The 22,404-nt window shown below is 47.2% G+C and overlaps 2 protein-coding genes across 2 annotated transcripts in view; both read left to right on the top strand.

Moving 5' to 3' along the window:
- Positions 1 to 604: 604 nt before the first annotated feature.
- LOC135398667 (uncharacterized protein K02A2.6-like) lies at positions 605 to 1,945 on the top strand. Its single transcript, XM_064630051.1, has one exon. It carries the CDS (start codon positions 605 to 607, stop codon positions 1,943 to 1,945), a length of 1,341 nt encoding a protein of 446 aa, XP_064486121.1.
- A 9,132-nt stretch (positions 1,946 to 11,077) lies between these two features.
- Positions 11,078 to 22,404, top strand: part of LOC135396809 (uncharacterized) — a 43,520-nt gene continuing 32,193 nt past the window's right edge. The window contains exons 1-4 of the mRNA XM_064628002.1: positions 11,078 to 11,159; positions 11,499 to 11,540; positions 17,338 to 17,385; positions 19,652 to 19,693. Of these exons, the coding sequence (XP_064484072.1) occupies positions 11,101 to 11,159; positions 11,499 to 11,540; positions 17,338 to 17,385; positions 19,652 to 19,693 (191 nt within the window). The 5' untranslated portion in view covers positions 11,078 to 11,100. The remainder of the gene's footprint in view (positions 11,160 to 11,498; positions 11,541 to 17,337; positions 17,386 to 19,651; positions 19,694 to 22,404) is intronic.

The following is a 22,404-nucleotide window of genomic DNA, read 5'->3' as shown; positions in this document are numbered from 1 at the left end:
GTGAGCATCAATTCTATCTCGCCGTCAATTTGTTGGAGGTGGATGTTTAATCTGCGTAGTTGCTCCATCCTCACTTGGATTACGATTACATCTTGCAGTTCTTCGGTGGATCGTTTGCGTTCGAGGTCGGTCATTAAGATTCTCACCTTCGTTCGCAGCTCCTGTCGCTTGTGGATCAGATCAAATCGTTCCATTATGCCAAGTTAGTCCTGCCGTTACCCACTGTTGTCTTCCCTGGACTACTAAGATCACTGGAAGACTACTGGATCACTAAGATTTAACACTCACAAAGGGCCTCACGGCCTCATCGTTGAGGTTCCTCACAAAGGGTTTCACGGCCTCATCTGTGAGGCTCCTCACAAAGGACCTCACGGCCTCATCTGTGAGGCTCCTCACGGAATACGTTGTACCCTCACGTATTGATGGCCTCACGACGACTGGCCTCATGAGGGCCCTTACGGTGGGCCTCATTAGGGATCATGCCTCACGACAGTCCTCATGAGGAACATTCAGCGTGGTCTGGCCTCACTCACCCTCACCTCATCGTCGTGAGGTGAGGGTGAGACGTCCTCATGAGGGTCCTCATGAGTGAGGCCGCCCAGCTATGGTCTACTCGAAGCATTTCAGCCACATTCCACTGGAACCTACCTCCATGAAATTTCGAACTGTGACAAATCAATGCTTCTTACCTGATGGCGTAGCCACAGTTCAAGTAAAATTTCGAGAGAAATGTTCAAGGCTGCAACTCTATGTTGCAAGAACCCCAAGACCAGCACTGTTTGGCCGAGAATGGATTCAAGAATTCAAGTTGCTTGAAGAAACAAATGGAATCTTCAAGACGTGGACCGCAACGACATCTTCTCAAGAAGAAGTCAAAAATAAGCTGAACCAGGTTCTAGAAACTTACAAAGTCGTATTTGAAGACTCCATCGGGAAGTTGAAAGGAATCAAGGCAACCTTAAACCTGAAGGAAAATGTTCAGCCCAAGTTCCTTCGTGCTCGTCAAGTCCCATATGCACTCAAGGAAAAAGTATTTGCCGAATTGGACCGACTAGAGTCGGAAGGTATTCTGACCAAAGTCAATGTCAGTGAATGGGCTACTCCCATAGTTCCTGTGGTAAAGCCCAATGGGACAGTCAGGATATGTGGAGATTTCAAGAGCACCATCAATCAACACTTAGTCGTGGATGAGTATCCTCTACCACTGGTTGAGGACATTTTCGCGAAATTATCTGGTGGTCAGAAATATACAAAAATTGACCTCCGGCAAGCATTCCTTCAAATGGAAGTGGATGAGAAGTCCAAGCATTTGCTAACTATCAATACAGAAAAGGGACTCTTCCGACATAACAGGATGGTGTTTGGTATTGCTCCCGCACCTGCGATCTGGCAACGCACCATCGAACAAGTTCTACAGGGGGTTCCTATGACACATGCAACGCAAGACGACATATTAGTAAGTGGTACTAATGAAGAGGATCATCTCGAAAATCTTTCGGAAGTCCTCAAGCGCCTGAAATCGTTTGGACTAAAAGCAAACCTGCAGAAGTGCTCCTTCTTCCAGGACAGCATTGTGTACTGCGGATACAAGATCAGCAGCGAAGGTTTACACAAGACCCAAGATAAGATTAGTGCTGTACTTGAAGCTCCAGCACCGCAAAACGTCAGCCAGCTGCGTTCCTTTCTTGGGCTAATCAACTACTACGGAAAATTTATTCCGGACAGCGCAAACTTTTTGCGACCTTTGCACGCACTTTTGGAAAAATCTGCAAAGTGGAAGTGGACAAAAGACTGCAAAGCAGCCTTCCAAAAAGCTAAAGGAATTATTGCGTCTGACACAGTGACCACAGTTCATATCAAGCGTATTCATGGAGTTCACGAGGAACAATGGAATTCAACATTCCTTGACAGCGCCATACCACCCAGCAACCAATGGACTTGCTGAGCGTTTTGTCCAGACATTCAAATCAAGCCTGAAATCCATGCAGGGGGAAGGGAGTATCCACCAGAGTCTCGCAAAGTTCCTTATTGCATATCGCACTTGCCCCCACACAACTACTGGAGAAACTCCATCTAAACTCTTCCTGGGACGCGAAATTCGCACCCGCCTGTCACTTATCAGGACAAGTGTTCAAGATAGTATACGAGCCAAGCAAGATAAATTGTTCGAGCGGAACCATGGAAGAGAACGTTACTTTGAACCGGGACAACATGTTTCTGTTCGTGACTACAGGGGAACTGGACCACTGGTCTTGTCCTCAGACGCCACGGACCATTGTCCTATGAGGTAAAGGTTGTGGGGGGCGCTGATAACCCGGCAACTTCCGCGCGATAGCGCAGATAGCGCAAGAGATAAAAGAGCGAGCGCTCGGGAAAAGAGTGATTCGTGCGGCAGGCACGCTGGCAGACGGTCACAGAAGCGAGGAGCGACGAAGCGGTTTGTCGACACATGCTCGGCATTGACTATTCGACATAAGAAGACGACCCCCTATCACCCTCAGGCAAACATAACTGAGCGGGTCAATAGGAATATCAAAATGATGATGGTAACACTTACCAGCAGGCATAAGGATTGGGACGCGCGTCTAACGGAGATTGGCTTCGCCACTCGTACGACGGAAAATAGGTCTACTGGGTTCACCCCTGCCTATTTGAATTTTGGACGAGAAATAGTATTTCCACTCGAAAACACGCTACGAACACTGAGGGAACAACCCCGTCGCCCGTATGCACGATATGCGGAAGACATTCGCAACCGTCTCTCAACTGCAGTTCGTTGTGCACGTGAGAATCTTGAGGTCGCACGACTGGGGCAAGCATCCCAGTACAACAAGGGTCGACGCCAGGTAACATACCGCGTAGGAGACTTAGTCCTGAGGCGGACGCATCCACTTAGCGACGCGGCGAAGGGCTTCGCAGCTTCTCTCGCGGACCGATGGGACGGGCCTTACCGGGTAAGTGCGCAACTTACACCCGTAACTTATAGACTTGAACGTTGCAGTACAAGCGAGGAGTCCGGCCCAGTTCACATCACAGACATCAAGGAGTTCATCGATCGCATCTTGGAGCAAGATGAAGTGCAAGAGGACTCCGGCACAAGTTCGTCGCAATCCCAACCCTTCCACGGCCCCATCGACACGGAGTCGCAGCCCGCTGAAGATGGGACAGTTCGGGGCGGGTTACCGGGGTCTCCTCGTTATAACCTCCGCCCTCGTAGACCTCCAAGGTGATGTTTTTTCATTTTTTTCCCCTGCAGATGCCACGACCACCTGCAGCGAGAAGCCGTTCTCGACCCCAACAACGGCACCGACCTCAGCGACCCCCTGGGAACTCTCCTGCTCGGAGGCCTTCCCCGTCACCCCGACTTGTGAATGTGGCTACCTGGACTGTCCTAGTTGAAGGCCGCAGTATCGGACACTGTTCCAGAACGAGATGGCGGAACCAGGCGCGACCTCTCATCGGTGACCCACCTGGTTCCCTACCTGGTTCCCTACCTGGTGCCCTTCCGCGGGCTGGGGTTATCAAACAGACACCCCACCGAGCCTCCAGCGGTGTACACGGAACAAGAAAGAAGCGCCCTCTGCCCCTTCTGCGGTGTTCCACTGATCCACTCTCCGACCCATAATGCGGGAGCCCTTCACCTGCATCGTATCCAACAAGCCGCACAGCAGAGGGCAGCAGCTAACAACGTGGCCTCCGCTCCTACACGTCGGGACATAGTCGCTGCAGTGAACCTACTTCGGCAGCTGGCCCCCCAAGTTCTCGCTCGGCCATCCTTCTCACCAGACCCTGAGGATATAATCCTCGATCTCCCCGAACTTCCGGACATTTGACTCAAGGGGGGGAGAGTGTGGGGGGCGCTGATAACCCGGCAACTTCCGCGCGATAGCGCAGATAGCGCAAGAGATAAAAGAGCGAGCGCTCGGGAAAAGAGTGATTCGTGCGGCAGGCACGCTGGCAGACGGTCACAGAAGCGAGGAGCGACGAAGCGGGCAGACGACCAGCAGCTCTGATGTAAGGCAATAGACTTTGTTTCTTTTGTTCACCTGCTGTGTCAGTGTTCTTCGGGGTTACGGCGGGGTCGAATACGGAACCACCCCGGGTTTGTGGGCCGAGGTTCCCACAAGGTTGGTGACAAAATCTGGCGCCGTCACATCGGCCAGCTGAAACCGGGTGCCTGCGAACGCCAAAACGCCCGAGAGGAAAACCGCAGACCAACTTCAAATGACTCTGCTGCTCCAGAGCCCATGGTAGCGGATCGACCACACCAACCAGAAGCAGAAGTTACTCCTCCGAGCGAGTTGCACACGACCCCTTAGAATGTGCACGCTCCGAATACAGCAGTCCCTGATCTAGGAAATGGGAATGCACAAGTCGCAAAGACGCCCTGTCCCCAACGAAAAAGAAGACCTCCGGAAAGGCTGATTGTGGGACTGGGCTAAAGAATTTGGCGGGGAGGAGATGTCGTGTTCGGCTGATATCGGCAGATAAACGATCGCCCCTGGCAACTGTGGGATATTGCGCAACACAGTGTAACATGCGCTCAACCCGTCAGTCGCGCACAGACTATAGTGGAAACTATGCTCCTATGTACTCTGATGTAATCTCAATTAAACAGTTGGCAAATATAATCAGGTTTAAATCAATTCGAAATACATACAGTTATCACAGACTTTGACAACTCCAAACAGAAGGGCATCGTGATGACCACGCAGAAACTATAGTCCGTGACAACATAAGTCATACACTTGACCCCGCCCCCACACAAGAACCGCTCCGCGCGCGCTAAGGTGCGACGCGGCCAAGTAGGGATTGGGAGAGAGCGAGAGAGACGGCACTACATCGCGTAGGGGGACGTCGTGCAAAGGCTGGTTTGCCAATCGCAGGAGCCTTCAACGGATGAGTGGGCGGTCCCAATTGTAGGACTTAAGCTGTCACTGACTATGGGAAGATACGGGAAGATTCACTTAAGGTCCACTTCTCACCTAGAGCTATATGTATGCGTAGTGATTAAACGTTTGCATTCAATGAGTAACCATAATGGGTCCATTGCAAAAAAAAAAAAAAAGAGAGAGAGAAAAAGAAAAACACGCTATCGTTGGTGCGCAGCTGATCCCTGCTAGCACTCACGCCATCATGGCCGGTCGTGTCACGACGAAATCTCTTTTTTTCTTTCGTGGGGCTACGAACAGGAGATGCATTGTGTTAATCTGTTTACGCATGTTAATCTTGGTCTACAGCTCCGAGATGTGAACGTCGCTTCCTGTTTAACCCAAAACGTGTACGAGCTCCGTACTAAAATGCACGGACACACGGCAAGGATACACGGATGCAGAGAGGCACGGATAAACAAGCCCACTGTGACCTCTGTGACACATGCGTATAGGAGCAGGATACGGAAACTATTTCGGGTGGTAGATGATTTTGTATATGTGCACGAATGGGGCAACAGATAGTTTTTTTCTCATTGAAATTATGAATAACGTATTAGTACACACACATGCCATGCCCATGTTGTAATTTTTTTTTTTTTTTACCAGCGTACCTCTACTACCAACACCCAGGAACGCTCGAGCCTCATGATGGTAGCCTTCCCGATGGATCTGATTTGGTATTCTTGTATTGCCAACTGTAGGATGGGGCAAGCCTAAGCTTGCCCATATCACGCTTCAAAAATTATATACAGAATATTATATTTAAAAAAATACAGAGCCGTATATCAAAAGGGAGTCTGGCCATTAATGGGTCATGCCTATTCACGTTTTTCGCCAAATCGACGCCGCACAGCGGTGAAACTCGGGACTAGCCAATCCAGGTACGCAGGGCCGACCCCGCGTACACTTGCGGAGAAGTTGCTGCTTTTCGCATGAATCGCTGAGCTGCACCTGTATTTTGCTGTTGAAATCATGGATGAAGTAAACATTGCAGACAACGACCAGCGAACTAAACCAAACTAGTTTTGTTCTGTGTCACAATGCGACTCTGAGCGCCGAGGGGACAGCAGTTTGTCTTTACGCGTTTTCTTCTTTCCACACATGGAATACCGCCTACTTCGACGCATCCTCGGAGGAGATGGATTGAGCGATTCAAAATCAGCAAACCTGTTACATCAGCAATGCTTGTGTGTGTCCGGCAGAGCTCTTGGAGCGGTACACTCTACATGTCTGATGAACGTTCTTTCTTTTTTCTTTTTTTTCTGAAGCACACTCCTGTGCAACTCACGTCAGGAAGGGAAACAAAAACTTGTCTAGACAAAACAGAACAAGTTTGTTTCAAACTTGAATAGCCATTATGTGTAAGACAGCGCAAGAGATAGCGAGAAAACGTATATCAAGTCAGTTTTGTAACCCTACATTTGAATCAGCTCGTCAAACCACTTGGGATAGAATGCAGAAAGAATGCGACGTTTCGTTAAGGTTTCCCAAATACATGCGCACCAGTGACACACGGATGTCGCAACATTACCGTGTAACTTGTAAACTACATTCGTACACGCGCTACACACATAGAAGATGCTAGCTGTAAGAGAACAGCAGCACAGATGTCGCGTGCTTGCATGTCTCTCACATTCCTACAGCGCAGGACACTCGCTGCTTGCTATTTCGGTCTCGCAACCGGTAAACGTGAAATTCACCTTCACGAAATGTGGTTGATCAAACACGCCGGAACTTCGCAAATAATACGCGACAACTATAGCCTTCTCTTTGGACAACCCGGTTACGCCTGCCAGGAGTATATGAGCAGCGTTTAATACTCGTTCGCCTTCAACACATCGAGAATTAACATTGCAGTTCAGAAATCTCAAAATCGAAACGAATTGACAACCTGGATACGTCCGCCATGTTGGAGTTTAGATGCGCCACCTACAGGTCATGAAAAACGCGAATACCTGGAGCTCCACCCACTTTTTCAGCTTTCCGATCAATGAAGTCTTGAAATATGAGGCGCTATCAATCAGCCTATCCTCACTATTTGCCCCCTATCCAACATGGGCAGCGCCATTTTGAGTGGCAAGTGGATTGGATGCACAGAGGTGACACACACCCGCCATTGATGTAACTACCCTCAAGCGGGTGCTTTTGGCAAAACTGCCATCTTGTCCTCGTCGCACGTCATATAAAACGTCATTTTGAGGTCATGTGACTTTGTTTACATGTCGCGTTGCCGCTTACCGACATATTTCCGTCGTCGTAACACCCAGAGATGAACGTATTTTGCCAGCATAAACTATGAGGTGCTTGTTCCGCAACATGGTAGCCCATTTCCCCTTAGTTTAAGTACATCGCATAGGCTCAGGGCCAGTTCTCACTTGGCGACGCCCGGCGCGGCGTCGTGAGCGGGCGGCGGAGGTAGAGGCGCATTTCCGCGGCCCCGTCAGCGAGCACGATTTTCATGGTCACCACAGTGGCATTCCGTCGTCCAAAGCAGACGAAAAATCAGGAGGCGTGGCCTTTCTGTGTCACCTAATTGGTCGCCAGCTGTCGTTCTAGCCAGCTCTCGCCGACGTCGTGAAAGAAGTTCGGCATGGCAGTTTTTTTGGCTCGACGTCTCTCCTCTCCCGACTCCGGAAATGCGCGTCTATTTCCGCCACCCGCTCACGACACCAGCTCCGGTGGCGCAGCGGTAACGCGTGCGCTTGGAGACTGGGAGGTCTCCGGTTCGAATCCGCAGGCCGGCTGTGCCGTCTGGGGTTTTTCCTGGGTTTCCCTCAGATGTGTAATAGGCGTATGCCGGCACAGTTCCCTGAAGTCGGCCCATGGACGCAGCTATCCTCCCCCCGAGCGGATTCCGCTCGGTCTTCCACTTCACCCTTTCCTCTCCTCCTCTTCACCACCTTTCCCTTCCCGAGAAACATGCGGCCTAATCAGGCAGGCAGACCTCTCGGGTTCCTCCCAACGACACTCCTCCTCCTCCTCCTCCTCCCGCTCACGACGCCGCGTCGGGCGCCGCCAAGTGAGAAGTGGCCCTCAGTGAGTCTTAACGCGCGGTCGTCATCACATCTTTAGAGGTCGTCAACAGCACGAGGGCTTATGTGCAAAACTGCGCGTTTTACTGCGAGATTATCGGATAAAAATAATTACCGTGATCGAAAGCCATCCAAAACGTTGCGCAGAAACAACAACCGCATTGTTTACAAACGGATTGGCCGCCGATCACAGGCGCCGCCATCTTTAAGGTCACGTGTGCCTTGACGTTTGCCGTGACGTGCGACGAGGACCTGTCCAGGATGCATTGCGTTCGCCCAGCACGCTTTCGTCTGCGGAGCAATACATTGATTGCCACCCCTGTGATTGGATGGGATTGAAATGGATACCTCTCGGAATCTGCAAAAGTAGTGGATTGTTGGTGCAAATTTGATGAGCGCCACCTAGGGAGCGTAAGGCACTTTGGGAATTGTCGTCTGCTTCCGTCGTTGTACCGCTGCCGGCAGAACCACCTGCTGGGACACATTCTGTTGTCGGTATGATGTTTAAACAAATCTACATGAATAGTTGGAATATAAGAGGCAAGAATGTTTATATCCATGAAATCCAGCAATTAAATATAAGATTGTACAACACAGCGCCGTTTTTGTTATGTTTGTACCGCTTGGGTGGAATTTCCTCTTTTCATTTTCTTGTATGTGTGCATTTTCTTTTCTTTTTTTATATTGTTAACAGATGGATGTTGGACATCATGCTTTTTGCATGAACGATATGTGCCGCGCTGCCAAATGTACACAGAGGGTCGGGCCGTGTCAAGCTGCACACTAGCAGCTTTTTGCCTGACCTCCCGACCAAGTTATTTGGAAAAATAAAGAATTGAATTGAATTGAATTAAATTGAATTTCGTTGTGATCGCCGTGTTCACTAGGCCTAACACCGGCGACAAAACGTATTATTTTCAGTTAGATATCGATATCGATGAAACTGATTTCCGATAAACTTATATTAGGATGTACATTTGCAGCGTAAAATCAGGTTAGTCTGTGAAATTTTTTTGTCACGAAATCCCCGCTTTAAGGGTGGTTCCAGAAGTTTCCGGCCCGACCAACTTTTAATAGTCATAGAGACGAAACAAGTGTATCACTTTTCGACATAGTCACCCTTAACTTCGACGCACTTTTGACACCTTTCAACCAGCATTCTTATAGCCTTGAAAAAATAGTCCGAAGTTTTGTCCGCAAAATGCTGGAAAACTGCCTCTTGCACCTCACTATCGTTTTGAAATCTCCGTCCTCTGAGATCCCTCTTCAAGTTTGAGAACAGGAAGTAGTCACTCGGTGCCAAGTCTGGACTATAGGGTGGGTGGTGGATTTCTTCGAAGCCGCACTCCTTCAGTGCAGCCTTGGCAACAGAAGCCCTGTGGACAGGGGCATTGTCCTGGAGCAACCGGACACCTCGACTCAACCTGCCGCGCCTCTTTTCCTTGATGGCGTCTCGCAGTCGGTGCAGGAGTGAAGCATAATAAGTCGCATTCACTGTGGTGTTCCTCTCTTTGAAGTCGATGAGGAGGATCCCGTGACATTCCCAAAATATTGTTGCCATGATCTTCTTTGTGGATTGTGTGACCTTGGCTTTTCTTGGGGGTGCTTCTCCTGGTTTGCGCCATTCCATCGACTCCTTTTTCGAAAGGGGATCATAGTAGAGCACCATAGTCTCATCCCCTGTGACAATTGACTTCAATATTTCTTCTTCGTTCTCTTGACAAAGCTCCAAAAACTCTTTGGCACAGACGACGCGTTGTTGCTTTTGCACTGACGAGAGAAGTCGTGGCACCCATCTCGCACTGACCTTTCATGTGAAGGCCTTCGCCGATGATGCGAAAAACGGTTGTTTTGGAAAGCCCCAGCCTTTCTGAGATTTCCTTCACCCTCAGACGCCTGTCGCTCAGCACTTCCTCATCGACAAGAGACAAATTTTCTTGTGTCACCACTTCCACTGGACGACCATCGCGTGGATGGTCGTCAATGGACTCTCGCCCCAGTCGAAACTGCTTAGCCCAGTCTGTTACTGTTGTGTACGACGGAGAGATATTTTACCCCCTTGGTAAAAAGCAAACCAATCAGAGGAGCGAAACTGTGATTGACAGGTCGAGCCTCTTTTTGTGACTCCTCCCAATGGCCAGACTTCCTTTTAATATACGGCTCTGCCTTTTTAGAAAAGCAAGCGTCACCTGTGGCACGCAAGTTTCGCTTCTCGCTTCTTTGCTCGCTTCTCGCTTGTTTTCGCTACCAGTTTAGATATACCTTGGCTGACGCCCAAAAGTGCAATCCGTAATCGTCGTGTTACGTGGATTCCTGTCATTTTTACCACGTATAAAACGCATGGTGTTTCAGCAGCTGGACGTAAGGCGTTCAGCACATGCATATAGTTGCGAACAGATAGGTAAATAAGCTAAACGGGCGAAAGATTAATACGCGGATTTGAAGGGAGACCGGAACACGGATATATGTAAAGTAATAGGTAATTGGAGTAAATTTACACATAAAGTGTGTGTAACTTGTGTAAAGTAGGTGGTGGTGGTGGAACTGCTTGCTGCGTAAGGTAATAATAGTAATAATATAAGTGTAAGGCAGGTGGTGGTGGCTCGCCGTTGTCGGCCTCACAGAGGTGCGTCGTGAGCCGACTTCTAAGGAAACTGTGCCGACATATATGCCTGAAAGCGTCTGAGGAAAGCCCAGGAAAGAAGGTAGGTGGTGGTGGTGCTGGTGAAAGGGCTACTCATTGTCTGCCTCACAGAGGTGGACAACGTCACGACTGACGCTCTGGGGGAATGTGCGTCCTGGGCCGACATCTAAAGGAACTGTGCCGCCATATGTCTGAAAGCGTCTGAGGAAAACGGAGGAAAAACCCCTGACAGCACAGTCGAATTCGAACCCGGCGTCCTCCCAACGGTATCTTAGCCAACCATCATCCCGAAGGACATCATGATCGAAGGACATTTATGCACTCATGTGAATTGTAACAGAAAAGGCGTACACCTGCTTCATTCTACAAGTCAGGAACAATTACGGTATATGATTCTCTGCAACGGTCGGCCTTTTGTCTCTCGGTGCTTCATTGCGAATTGCATGCATGACCCGACGAAGAAGAGGTTCAGTGCTGTCCCGAGGCTTGCATGTTCGAAGGATCATTCCAATATCTGCCCGCGCCTGGAACGCATGCCCCTCTGCTTTCGTGAGTAATATGCTTCACGTATTATTCCCACTCTATCGTGTAACATCACAGTACCATTACCATTATTATTACCATTTTTATTATTATTCCCACGCTGTGCCGATGAGAGTCAACAAGCTGGAAACGTTTGTCTCCCTTCATATCGGTGTCCCGATGAACGCCGTGGAGGGAGTAGTGCACGACTGGTTTTCCCTTTGCGGGCGAGGGTTGTACTATTTTTGAAGCGTGATGTGGGCGAGCATTGCGCTTGCCCCATCCTAGAGTTGGCAATAAAACTTATTATTAGTATTAGTAGGATGAGTACCCAATGTAAATGGCTGCGTTTGCTTGTGGTTGCAGCCTTTTTTTAGGACAGACAACAAGAAAGCAAGATGACAGAGCGTAAGTGAACTGTTTGCACTTTTTTCTTTCGTGTGCGGTTACATGCTAACGAATTAGACGGACGAGGGTAGATGTGGTGCAGTTTTTTTTTTTTTTTTTTGAGTGAGCCTACACTGTGAAAACAAAATATCGGCGCATCATCAGGCTCAGGACAAACCATCACGGGGTTGCCTTTTTCGTGTTCCCTGAGCTTTGTTCTTGGGACGTTTACTGCCGTATTAATAGGCAATTTTCGCGAGGACCTCATTGTGGCGAACTTCCCCTTCTCAAGACCTGCGACAATGCGGAGAGGCCTCCGATTGGTCTCCTCAAACAACCTTGATTGGACGATGATTGGACGAATCGTTCGAGGAGACGAACGGGCAGCCCGCTCCGCATTGCCGGCCGAAGCGGTGGGAAAGCGTAAATTTCGCTTTGTTTATCAATCGTGAATCACGAACGACGCAAGAGGTGGAGTTCCGTTTCTTTCGGGCTGGTGTCGAGATATCGTAAATAATTTTAACGTAATTAACGTAAGCAAGTAATCAATGCCATTTCAAAGGATAGAAAACTAATGGGCCTCACTAAGTCCAAGTGACCCACTGAGTGCAATTTATTGCGAGCACTATTTTGGTACAGTTTCATCAATTAATCACAAATTTTTCAACGTTTGCACAATTATATAGACATCGCTTCCACACTGATCCGAACAGCATTTGGTCATTCCACCCTCATTATCAACTCTTGAATGTATGTTTGATCGTCAACCTCGAGTTGACGTAGTATTGGGTTTGATCGTACGTACTTGTCGCAGAAGCACCGGAGTTCGCGATATATCCTTGCGAAGCCTCCAGCATTCTGACCCTCTGCCCTTATGAAAATGATTTTCCACTTTCTATACAATTCCAATGGATAATCTATCTTCTCTATCCAGTTCCAAGACACTCCAGTCCTCTAGACCTATACAAATATCGCAAACATAATTCTTTCCATTCTGAATCTGTTCTGTATACATATAAGCGAGTTCATCAGTAAGTCTGGATTTTGGGCCACGGTGCAGTATGACTTGATGCATGTGGTATAATATTGTTAATTACTCAACTAATAATTAAACAGCATAACTATTGATAGTAATGAGCAGAATTATACTACACTCTAAGAAAAAAAGGTGTAATTTTCTACCTTTTGGGGTAGAAGTGTGTTGTCACAGATTCTCAACCCTTTTGGGGTAGAAAGTGAGGGGTAGAAACACTTCTACCCCTTCATTTCTACCACACTGGTGGAACAGTTCTACCCCTGAGTGTGAAGAGAATTCTACCCTGTTAGTGGCAAAATTCTGCCCCTACATGGTTGACTGTTATTCCTCTGGGGGGTCTATCTTTTCTCTCCATATGGAAGACACCTCTACCCCAAGGATGAGAAATATCTGCCCATCTTGACGCTAAATATTCAACCATTCCCGGAAGACAGTTCTACCGTGAGTAGAACTGTTCTCCCTTATTGGAAGATAATTTTTTACCCGAAATGGTAAGAATCTCTGCTATTATTCGTGCTGTGCCTACCGTTGGCATATCTCTACCCGTAATGACGGGGCATTTAGACCTTGTAGGGAAATATTTACTCCGCCTTTCATGAAGGACGTCTGCCCTTCTGAGAAGAACTTGACGTATAGTATTTGTGTGGATAAGATAGAACATGTACGTAGACAACAGTTACTGGTCACAGCATTTTATTAGCACGTCACAATTGGAATCGTACACTTGCGCTTACCAATGTGAAAGGTACATCCATTTTGAAGAAGCCTGAGCACGGAGACACGAAAGAAAACATGACACAACACAGACGACTACATTGTTGCATCCATCAGACTGCACAGCACTTGCATGGACTGTCTTGCACATAAATTCCACATGCATGCACCATAACAAGGGCATCGGGATAACTTCTGAGGGCTCGACGTTTCACACTACTGTGTCGCTCTAAATACACACGAATCTTCGCCCGGTCTATAATATGTGGCCGGAGGAACACGTGGCAGGACGGATGATTTCAACTGAAATGTAAATGGCATTAATAGAGCATTTAAGATAAGCGATAAATAATAACGACGGTACATGTTTCACTTCTCAAAAAAATTCAGAAATATGTTTACATGTGTGATTCGCCCAGAAATAGGCATGCAAAAAGAAGGCTAACCCGGCAGTGAACAAAAGCCAAGAAATAAATAAATAAATAACACAGCGCACATCTAAAAAACCATGACTCGAGCGATGAATGCCTTCTCCCATCAAACACTGGCTCACCGTATGTCATGGCTCCGTTTCTTCATTTTCGAAGTGGATCCCGTAATTACATCCGGCGGGCGCTGATAAGGTGCCGTGCTAAAGTTGTCATGGTGACCTGCTTGAATTACACAAACGCATTTGCTCATATTGCAGTTTCATAGGATGCTGAAAAAGTGTCAGACGACATGCCGGTCAACCCGAACACGCAATGCGCAAAACACATCTGATCACTGCATATAAGACGCTCGGGAAGAAAAATCTTGAATATCAAAATTACTCACCTGATTCTGTCCTAACTCCACCTTGCTTATGTTCATACCATTGCAGCTGAACCGATAACACCTTCCACCATGCAGATGCGAATACCCGACTCAGCATAGTCATTAGGCCGCACGCATGGCCTTCGGTGCAGCAATGTTCACGTGCAAACCGACAGTCTGTCACTTTCAGCGTTCGTCTCTATACTGACCCCTTTTACACAATCAGCGATTCCGCGCAAGCGCAGACACTCTGTGTTCGGTCGCTCTGGCTAATCTCTTGAACAGTGACCTCGAAGTTGGACCAAACGCCTTTGTGCGCAGGATTAGTAACCCTCAACTATTCTCGTCGCTTGAGTGACTCCATTTACACTTCCATTAGTGACCCTGCTACGAAACACACAAAAAGAAAAAAAAGAGTCACTTGTACCCTAATAGTGACAAGATTGCCACAGTGGTTCTACCGTTAGGGGGAGAGAGTTGAGCAAAAGGGCAGAAACAGCACAACTTCAACCTGCAGTCGGTAGAGGGAAAATAGGTCGGGAAGAACTGTTGCGCTTCTACCCGTTTTCAACCTTTTTTTTTTAGAGTGTATTTATTAATCATTATTAGGAATATACAATATTTTATCAATTAAATAGCAGAATATTTAACTACAATTAACTCTTACGAATTGTTACTATTGTTTATGGAATAAAGCTGATGATGATAATGATCTGCGTACTTTTTAAATATTTTGTGCAACGAAATAATGTCCTCAAATGAACGGTAATGTCGTCATTGTAACAAATATGCAGTTTTCACCCATTGTAGAGCGCATTAATACTGAGTAGGCACCGAGCAGTGCGAATAAAGGAAGAGGAGCGTATATACACTGATGAAATTGATTTTCTAGTTTATATACAGGACCTATAGATTATCTATCGTGTCAGTGCGAACGTTGTGCATGGGAAATAGACAGAATCCGTATAGGGTTTTAACTGGTAAACTCCATACACTTTCTGTCAACTTTGTGCATGGGAAATAGACAGAATCTGTATAGGGTTTTAACTGGTAAACTCCACACACTTTCTGTCAACTTTGTGCATGGGAAATAGACAGAATCCGTATAGGGTTTTAACTGGTAAACTCAATACACTTTCTGTGAACTTTGTACATGGGAAATAGACAGAATCTGTATAGGGTTTTTACTGGTAAACTTTATACATTTTCTATACAGGATTCAGGAAATAGAATGTATAGACTTTCTATCCAGTCTGTAAAGAGCTTATACTAGGCACGGAAGTTCCTATTTGTCGACATGTAGTACTAGTTTGGTTTTTTTACGCATTTGAATAACAAGTAACGCACATTATTTGTGAATGTGTGAACATGGATACAAATGTCAATAGCAATATTGTGACATCACTTCAGGCAACGCGAACATTTATTGTTTGCTTTTTAATATTGCACTTGACACACTGCTGCTTCTACACTGTCAAAAGAAAAGGTAGTGTGTACAAAATGGGTAAACCAGTTCTGAAGTAGCAGTTTTGTACCTATTTCAACTGTATTTACCACGTTTGAACCACGTGTAAGGCATAGATCGTGGCAGCTAATAGACCTTTTTAGAAAAGCAAGCGCCACCTGTGGCACGCAAGGGCTCATGGGAACTTAGAGCACCTTCAAACATTATGAGACGGTCGGAGGTGGAGGTAGAGGAAGAACAACATTCCTGGTGTGCGCAGCAGCAGCGTGAGCCGGGGTAAACCATACCCGAAGCAGACGACAGAGCAGTGTCCTCAAAGTTCCCATGATGCTTTGCGCCGTGCGCTTGGTGGAGCCCGCATCTTTTTAAAATCGTCTATTGTAGAATACGGCGCTCCACCCATGCGCAACGTGCAGCACCACATTTTGTTGTAGAGATTGTGTCCAGAGTAATTTAAATAAGAAACAGTCTTCAATGCAGTAATATATGAACCAGTCGGATGAAATATTTTTTGTGGCTGTCATTTGCTCCCGAAATAACAATCTATGCGTGCCGTCCTCACCCCTGCGGTCGCATCTCAAGCGCGGACGGCTCCCCATATGGCCAAGCCATTTCGTTACGTATTGTATTAGTATCTGTTTCTTTGCAAACACGTCACAAGTATTTCCCTCCTATTTGTGTTTATTTATTCATTTTTTGTGTGATTTGGAGTGGGAAAGCATTTTTCTGGTGTAGTGGTGAAATAAATAGAACATTCCTGGTTATCAAGATACAGGCATCGGCTAGGTGCAAAGCATGCGTAGCAAGTTATCAAAGGTCTAAGCTGTATCTAAATGAGAGGAGACTTTTCATATTGCTCAAGACGTGTTATCTATTGTCCTGTCTAGATTCTATAGAAACTGGTCTGCTAATATTCATTAGAAATGGATCAGGATTAGATAGAGGCTGTATAGGATTCCTTTAGCTTTTGTACCTACCCTGTTTACAATTTCTGTCAATTTTCTCCATCCACTTTCTATACGAAGTGGTGCCCAATTATTGAAAGGAACTACATTGAAAGTAGACAAAAGTTGTATATATTTCCATTGGATTTTAAAACTACCTTGTCCACAGTTGTCTATATAGAACCTAGCTTCTATTTTTCATAAGGGTGACTCATATGCGTTCCATGGAACAATCTCGCCGAACATGCATCGCAAACTCTCGCAATATATTTTTCAGGCGTCCCACCTAGCGAGTTCGTCATCACTTCATCACTTCTGTTTTCTGACTGTAGAAAGTAATGCTACGAAGACTGCGGACATGTGCATGAGCAAGAAACACTCCTGGCGAATCTAGCGAGCGAGCGGAAAACTATCGAATGAGCTAACAGCTCACTGTGGACACAGTGCAACCCTTCATTTCGAGACATTAAATTTTACCCGAATCGAGCCCAGGGTTATTCGTGGCCACTAAATTTCGCGAATTTTGAATGCTAAAATTCGTGGCCTAATTGGCGTATTCGTGACAAGCCCGATATTCCCCAGAGCACATTTGATCAAAGCAGCATTGCATTCAAATGCTTCACAGTAACCAACCAACTCTGAAGATCGAAAGAACTCTGAAATTTGCGATTCCAGCATAGCTTTCGGAATCTTTCGCGTGCCTATTAAATTTCGCGAATATATCCAGACCAAATTAATGTCTCTGTAGTATTTTCAATGCCTAAGCTACAGTTGTGACGAACATTTGTTTGTTTGTTGTTTGTGCTACATTTGTGTGTGAATAGTCAAAGCTACCCTAATGGTGTGGCAACGTTTCTACCGCAGAGTCCGCAATGTCAGGGATGTCCGAGGTGTCTGGCATGTCTGGCATGGGTAAGTGGGCTGAGTGTGAGATACTACTGTGAATGTCCAGGTTTACATTCGGTTGGTTACACAATAATACGTGATCAGTGTACTGCTTGCGACACACTTGCCCCTTCTCTATCGAAGGTACACCATCCCGCGTTGGCTTGGCTGTTCCTGTAGGAGCTGTGCCATTATTGTGGTTGAGGGGTGGGGGGCAGTATGTCGGAAGAACTCTTGCAACACCTGGAGATTTCAGACAAGCATGTCGCGAGCAGTACGTCGCTGCACAAAATGACACCGTTAAAAAGGCGTACGTTCTGCCCCCTTTACAGATCAGCAGTGGTAGTGGTATTCTTTTTTCGCAGTGGGGAGTCTTGATGTTAGGTGCTGAGGCTTGCAAGTGAATTCTTCATCGCATTGAATATGTTCTGGATATGGTTTCGCGTATACTACACATACGTAGAACAAAGGGGGGGGGGGGGCATCCAATGTATTGCTCCGTGCTGGGCGAACGCAATGCATCCTGGACAGGTCCTGGTCGCACGTCCCCGCAAACGTGACCTTAAAGATGGCGGCGCCCGTGATCGGCGTCCAAAACTTTTGTAAACAATGCGATTGTTGTTTCTGCACGCCGTTTTGCATGTCTTTCGATCACGGTAATTATTTATATCCGATAATCTCGCAGTAAGACGTGCAGTTTTACACATAAAGCCTCGTACTGTTGACGACCACGCTTTAAGACTCACTCAGCCGATGCCATGTACTTAAACTAAGGCGAAATGGGCTATATAACATGTTGCGGAAGAAGCACCGCATGGTTTACGCTGGCAAAATGCGTCCATCTCTTGGCGTCATGACGACGAAAATATGTCGGTAAGCGGCGAAACGAGATGTAAACAAAGTCACGTGACCTCAAAATGGACGTGCGACCAGGATAATATGGCAGTTTTGCCAAAAGCACCCGCTTGAGGGTAGTTACAACAATGGCGGGTTTGTGTCACCCCTGTGCATACAACAGAGGACGAGGCGGAGCAGTTACTTTCCATGATGTTCACCAGGTGACGTTGAGAGGTGAGTGCGTGTCCCGGTCATTGAATGAGGGCTCCCGGGAAGCCGTGCCTAGAGTCACTAAATAGGGAGCAGAGTAGCGACAGTGAGCCACGCTGGCGAGCGAGACCGCTATCTTGAGTCAGCCGCAGCTGCGTCGCCTATAGCAATGGGACGCAAACTCCCCCTTCTCCGGCGGATAACAACGCACAGTCGAGCCAGCTTGCAACCCAGGAAACCTGTTTTGCACGGAGGCGACTCAACATGGGCGGCGAGTTCTTGGAAGGAGAAACCACGTGACACAATCGGCCCAATCGCGGACACCGGACGGCGGCTCCGCGGCGCGGAAAAGGAATATGATACTCTGTACCCCTATTTCGTGACTGTAGCCGTGCCAACGTAGCGAAGCTGGTGGCGTACTCTGATGATAGTGACCATCGCCAGCCCGGGCATTTTCGACGACTGCCATATTTCATCATGTTAGGCACGTTGATGCTTCTGTTGTATTTGTCTGTGTTCCGTTCCAGCCTCAGTGCAGTGACTTTCCACCAGGGAGGGGGGGGGGGGGGGTGTCGAGGTAGCTTGCCGTTGTTGGCCGCACTCAAGTGGGCATCGTCACGACTATAGCCACTTTCGTTTCCACCAGGGAGGACTTGACTGGCTGATCGTTCTTCAGCCAATCCAATCTTCCTTGATACCTCTTCTTCACACGGCCATTGAATATGACCGTTGAAACCAATGGTCATTGAAAACCTTTGACACTTTGACAATACCGCGCTGCCACATGGCTCGATGCAATGCTATTTGAGAAATTGACGCGAATTTGTCCGTCCATCTGCATGAGACAAAAGGCGTCCATAGTGGCGGAAAGTGTAAGCACGTAAAAGATTTTGGAATTTTAATAGCGTTCCAATGGTTCATTACCTATATGCAGCTAGTGATTTAATACGATTCTGTTTTGTCCGACACCGTGTGGTGTTTTTGTAGTTGTGCTTTTGTTCAGTGCGCCGGCGGCACTTTTCGAGGACCCTCGACTGCCTCAATGACGTTTCACGACCGTTCACTGAGTCGAGGACCATCCGAGTCAATTTTAATTGAAAATGGCGCTGTATAGCAGGGGTCAATGACTATTCAGTTCAAGCGTCATTCACTTTAATGGTCAATTGAAGTGCCCATGTGACAGCAGTGTTTCCTCCTGTCCCTTAATTCATTACAATCACTGACATATCAAATATCTTTTTGACAGAGAGCGGCACGACAGGGACAGGGGCAGGAGGAGAAGGCGGCGGTACGTATTCACTGTAGTGTTAGGGGTAGGGCCGCTAATACGCCAATGGTTATCTTCAGTTCGGGGCTGTGGTGGATACGTCTAAAGAAACCAGACTATAGCTTCGCGGAGCGAGAATAGGATGAATCCCCCACAAGAACCTCATCCTGTGAGAAGCAGGGAACGTAGACATTTACCATCGGTAGTGCTTTTGAATGACTGACTGAAAGTGATATCAATGCGATCGCACTATTGTGGTAACGTCCACGATGTTCTGTGCGATGTGAACGAAAACTCCCTAGCGGCGCTGAGCGACGCGGTAGACTGGCAACGGTTACCGCACTGGAGCAGCTTATGCGCGGCGCAGCTGGGTGCGGATGGTCGGAGCTTGACTCAGCCTGCAACCTCACTGGCGAACTCACCGCCAGCTCGCGGGGCTTCAGGGCTGTCTGGCAGGATATAAAACCGGTTGCGTGATCCGTTTCACTGCAAAAGGTGGTCATGAGAAGACGTCATCCCACTAAACAGAAGATCGAACAGAAGAGAAAATATGCCAATGCGCAGCGAGAGAATTCCGTGCAGCGACGTCTTGCTTGTTATCGACAAAGGCAACGGGACGAAGGACGCGCTAAGCGTGTTGCCGCGTAACGCAATAGATGTACTATTGACCTCTACCCGAGAAACGTCATCATGACGTTAGACAGACTGAACCCGAAACCAATCGGGAGGGTTGGGTTCCACGAATGGGCACTTGTTCGCTGCCTTGTATTGAAAGAAAAGTAGGACTGAAGGTCGCGTCCCTTTCAGGGACCATGTGTAATCCCCACAAGACCGTGGCTTTCGTGCGCAACCTTGTTTCCCCTAGCTTCGAGTGTAGTTCGCGTGCGATCCATTTTGAACATCGTGCTCGCAGTATACAGGGTGTCCCAGAAAACGTGTCATTGAATTATAATAAAAAAACTACGCCACCGAGAATCATGCGGTCAACAGCATTTGTTCTTATTAGGTTTTTGACACCTCCTAATGTGAATGTCATGTACTCCAAGTTTAATTATGTAAATATTTGTGAACTGAACTCGGAAATTTGCCAAGTAAAGGTCACTTTTTTACCCCACCAATATGAACAGCGTGCCGAGTTCACTCAAATTCATGATAACTCGCAGTGATATTCACGAGCTATCCCATCCGAAAAATAGCCGAATATCATGCTTTTCGGAGCACCGAACCATAGCGCGCGATGACTTTTTGAGCGCAATCGCTCTCAGTGCGACGAAAGGAGGTTCCGAAGCCAGCCCACACACACAGAGTGATAGTAGAAAAAGTAACAGTTCCTAAAATTGGGAGAGGGAAAGCATTATCTCAGCGAAAGTCGGACGTGATAAGCCGTTCCTGTTTTATCTCTTTCTGCGATGTCGGGGAGGGCTGGGTTTCCAACCTCCTTTCGTCGGACTGACAAAGATTGCGCTGAAAAATTCATCGTGCGCTATTCTGTGCGACCTCCGTAGAACATGATGTTCGGCTATTTTTTCCGATGGCATAGCTCCTGAATATCTGTCAATTATCACTAATTTGACTAAATTAGACACGCTCTTCACATTGGTGGGGTAAAAAAGTGACCTTTACTAGGCAAATTTCCGACTTAAGCTCGCAAAAATTTACATAATTAAACTTACGTTACACGACATTCACATGAGGAGGTGGCAAAAACCCAGTAAGAACAAATGCCATTGACTGCATGACTCTAAGTGGTGTAGTTTTTTTATTATAATTCAATGACACGTTTTCTGGGACACCCTGTATGTAACTATTTATCGCTCGGTAAAGTTGGGCGCAGTTTCAAGAATTTCAGATTTTCTGCGTAATTTCTTATCTGCTTAGCGAATCAGTAGCAATGCTGTCGCGTTACGCCTCGCTGTATCAGCAGAGACACCGCCAGTTTTTTCTTTTTTAAAGGGACCATGAAACGATATTTGACAAGTCCACAAACATTTTTAATTAGTTTCCCTGTAATAAAGCATTCACTCTGTGAAATATGACGTTGAAAATCGTACAAATACTGAAATTATTCTATATTTACCACAGGCGTGAACGGCGGCTGCTACGGCCCGCCTCCGAGGCGAACTGGCCGTGACATCATACACAGAACATGTTGCCGATTCGCGGACGGGCTTTTGCGAGCAAACTGCAAAATTTTCAAACAAGCTTGCATACTTCATCATGAAATATGTTTTAATTTCAGTTGGAGACAAGACTGTAACTAACCGTTTACACAGAATCCTACGAGAAATGTAATATAGCCGTTGACTGCTCAGCATGGCTACCGGAGCACGTTTTCACCTTTGAACTTCTTCTTCGTCGGAACATACCTTCGTCGGTGACATTTTACGAGGTGCTGCGTACCGAACGATCCATAGACGCTGTGTGTGTCCCATAACCTCTTCCTCCATTGCTGATAATTTGCCTTTCGCCATATTTTAAGTGATTTCGACGGGAGATATACAACGCCGTTGTTCTCCAAACCGAAACCATGCACCCACGTGGTCCGGCGGGGTGTGTCTTCCTCGTCGTTCACAGTTGGCACGGAGAGGATTGGATGGCGATGACGTAAGCCCACTTCGAAGGCATATATCCAGCGGTCACGCCCTGTTATTTTTGTCTGACAACTGCGCCCCCATTGTACTGAATACAGTTAAAAGTCGATGTGTGTACGATAGTGATGGATCATGCGAACG

This window comes from Ornithodoros turicata, chromosome 6, assembly GCF_037126465.1.
Source record: "Ornithodoros turicata isolate Travis chromosome 6, ASM3712646v1, whole genome shotgun sequence".
NCBI lineage: Eukaryota > Metazoa > Arthropoda > Arachnida > Ixodida > Argasidae > Ornithodoros > Ornithodoros turicata.
The sequence above is the reverse complement of the archived record's forward strand: the minus strand, read 5'-3'. Positions and strand labels throughout refer to the sequence as shown.

Coding starts and splice junctions, on each gene's coding strand:
- LOC135398667 (XM_064630051.1), top strand. CDS start 605: ATGGTCTACTCGAAGCATTTCAGCCACATTCCACTGGAACCTACCTCC.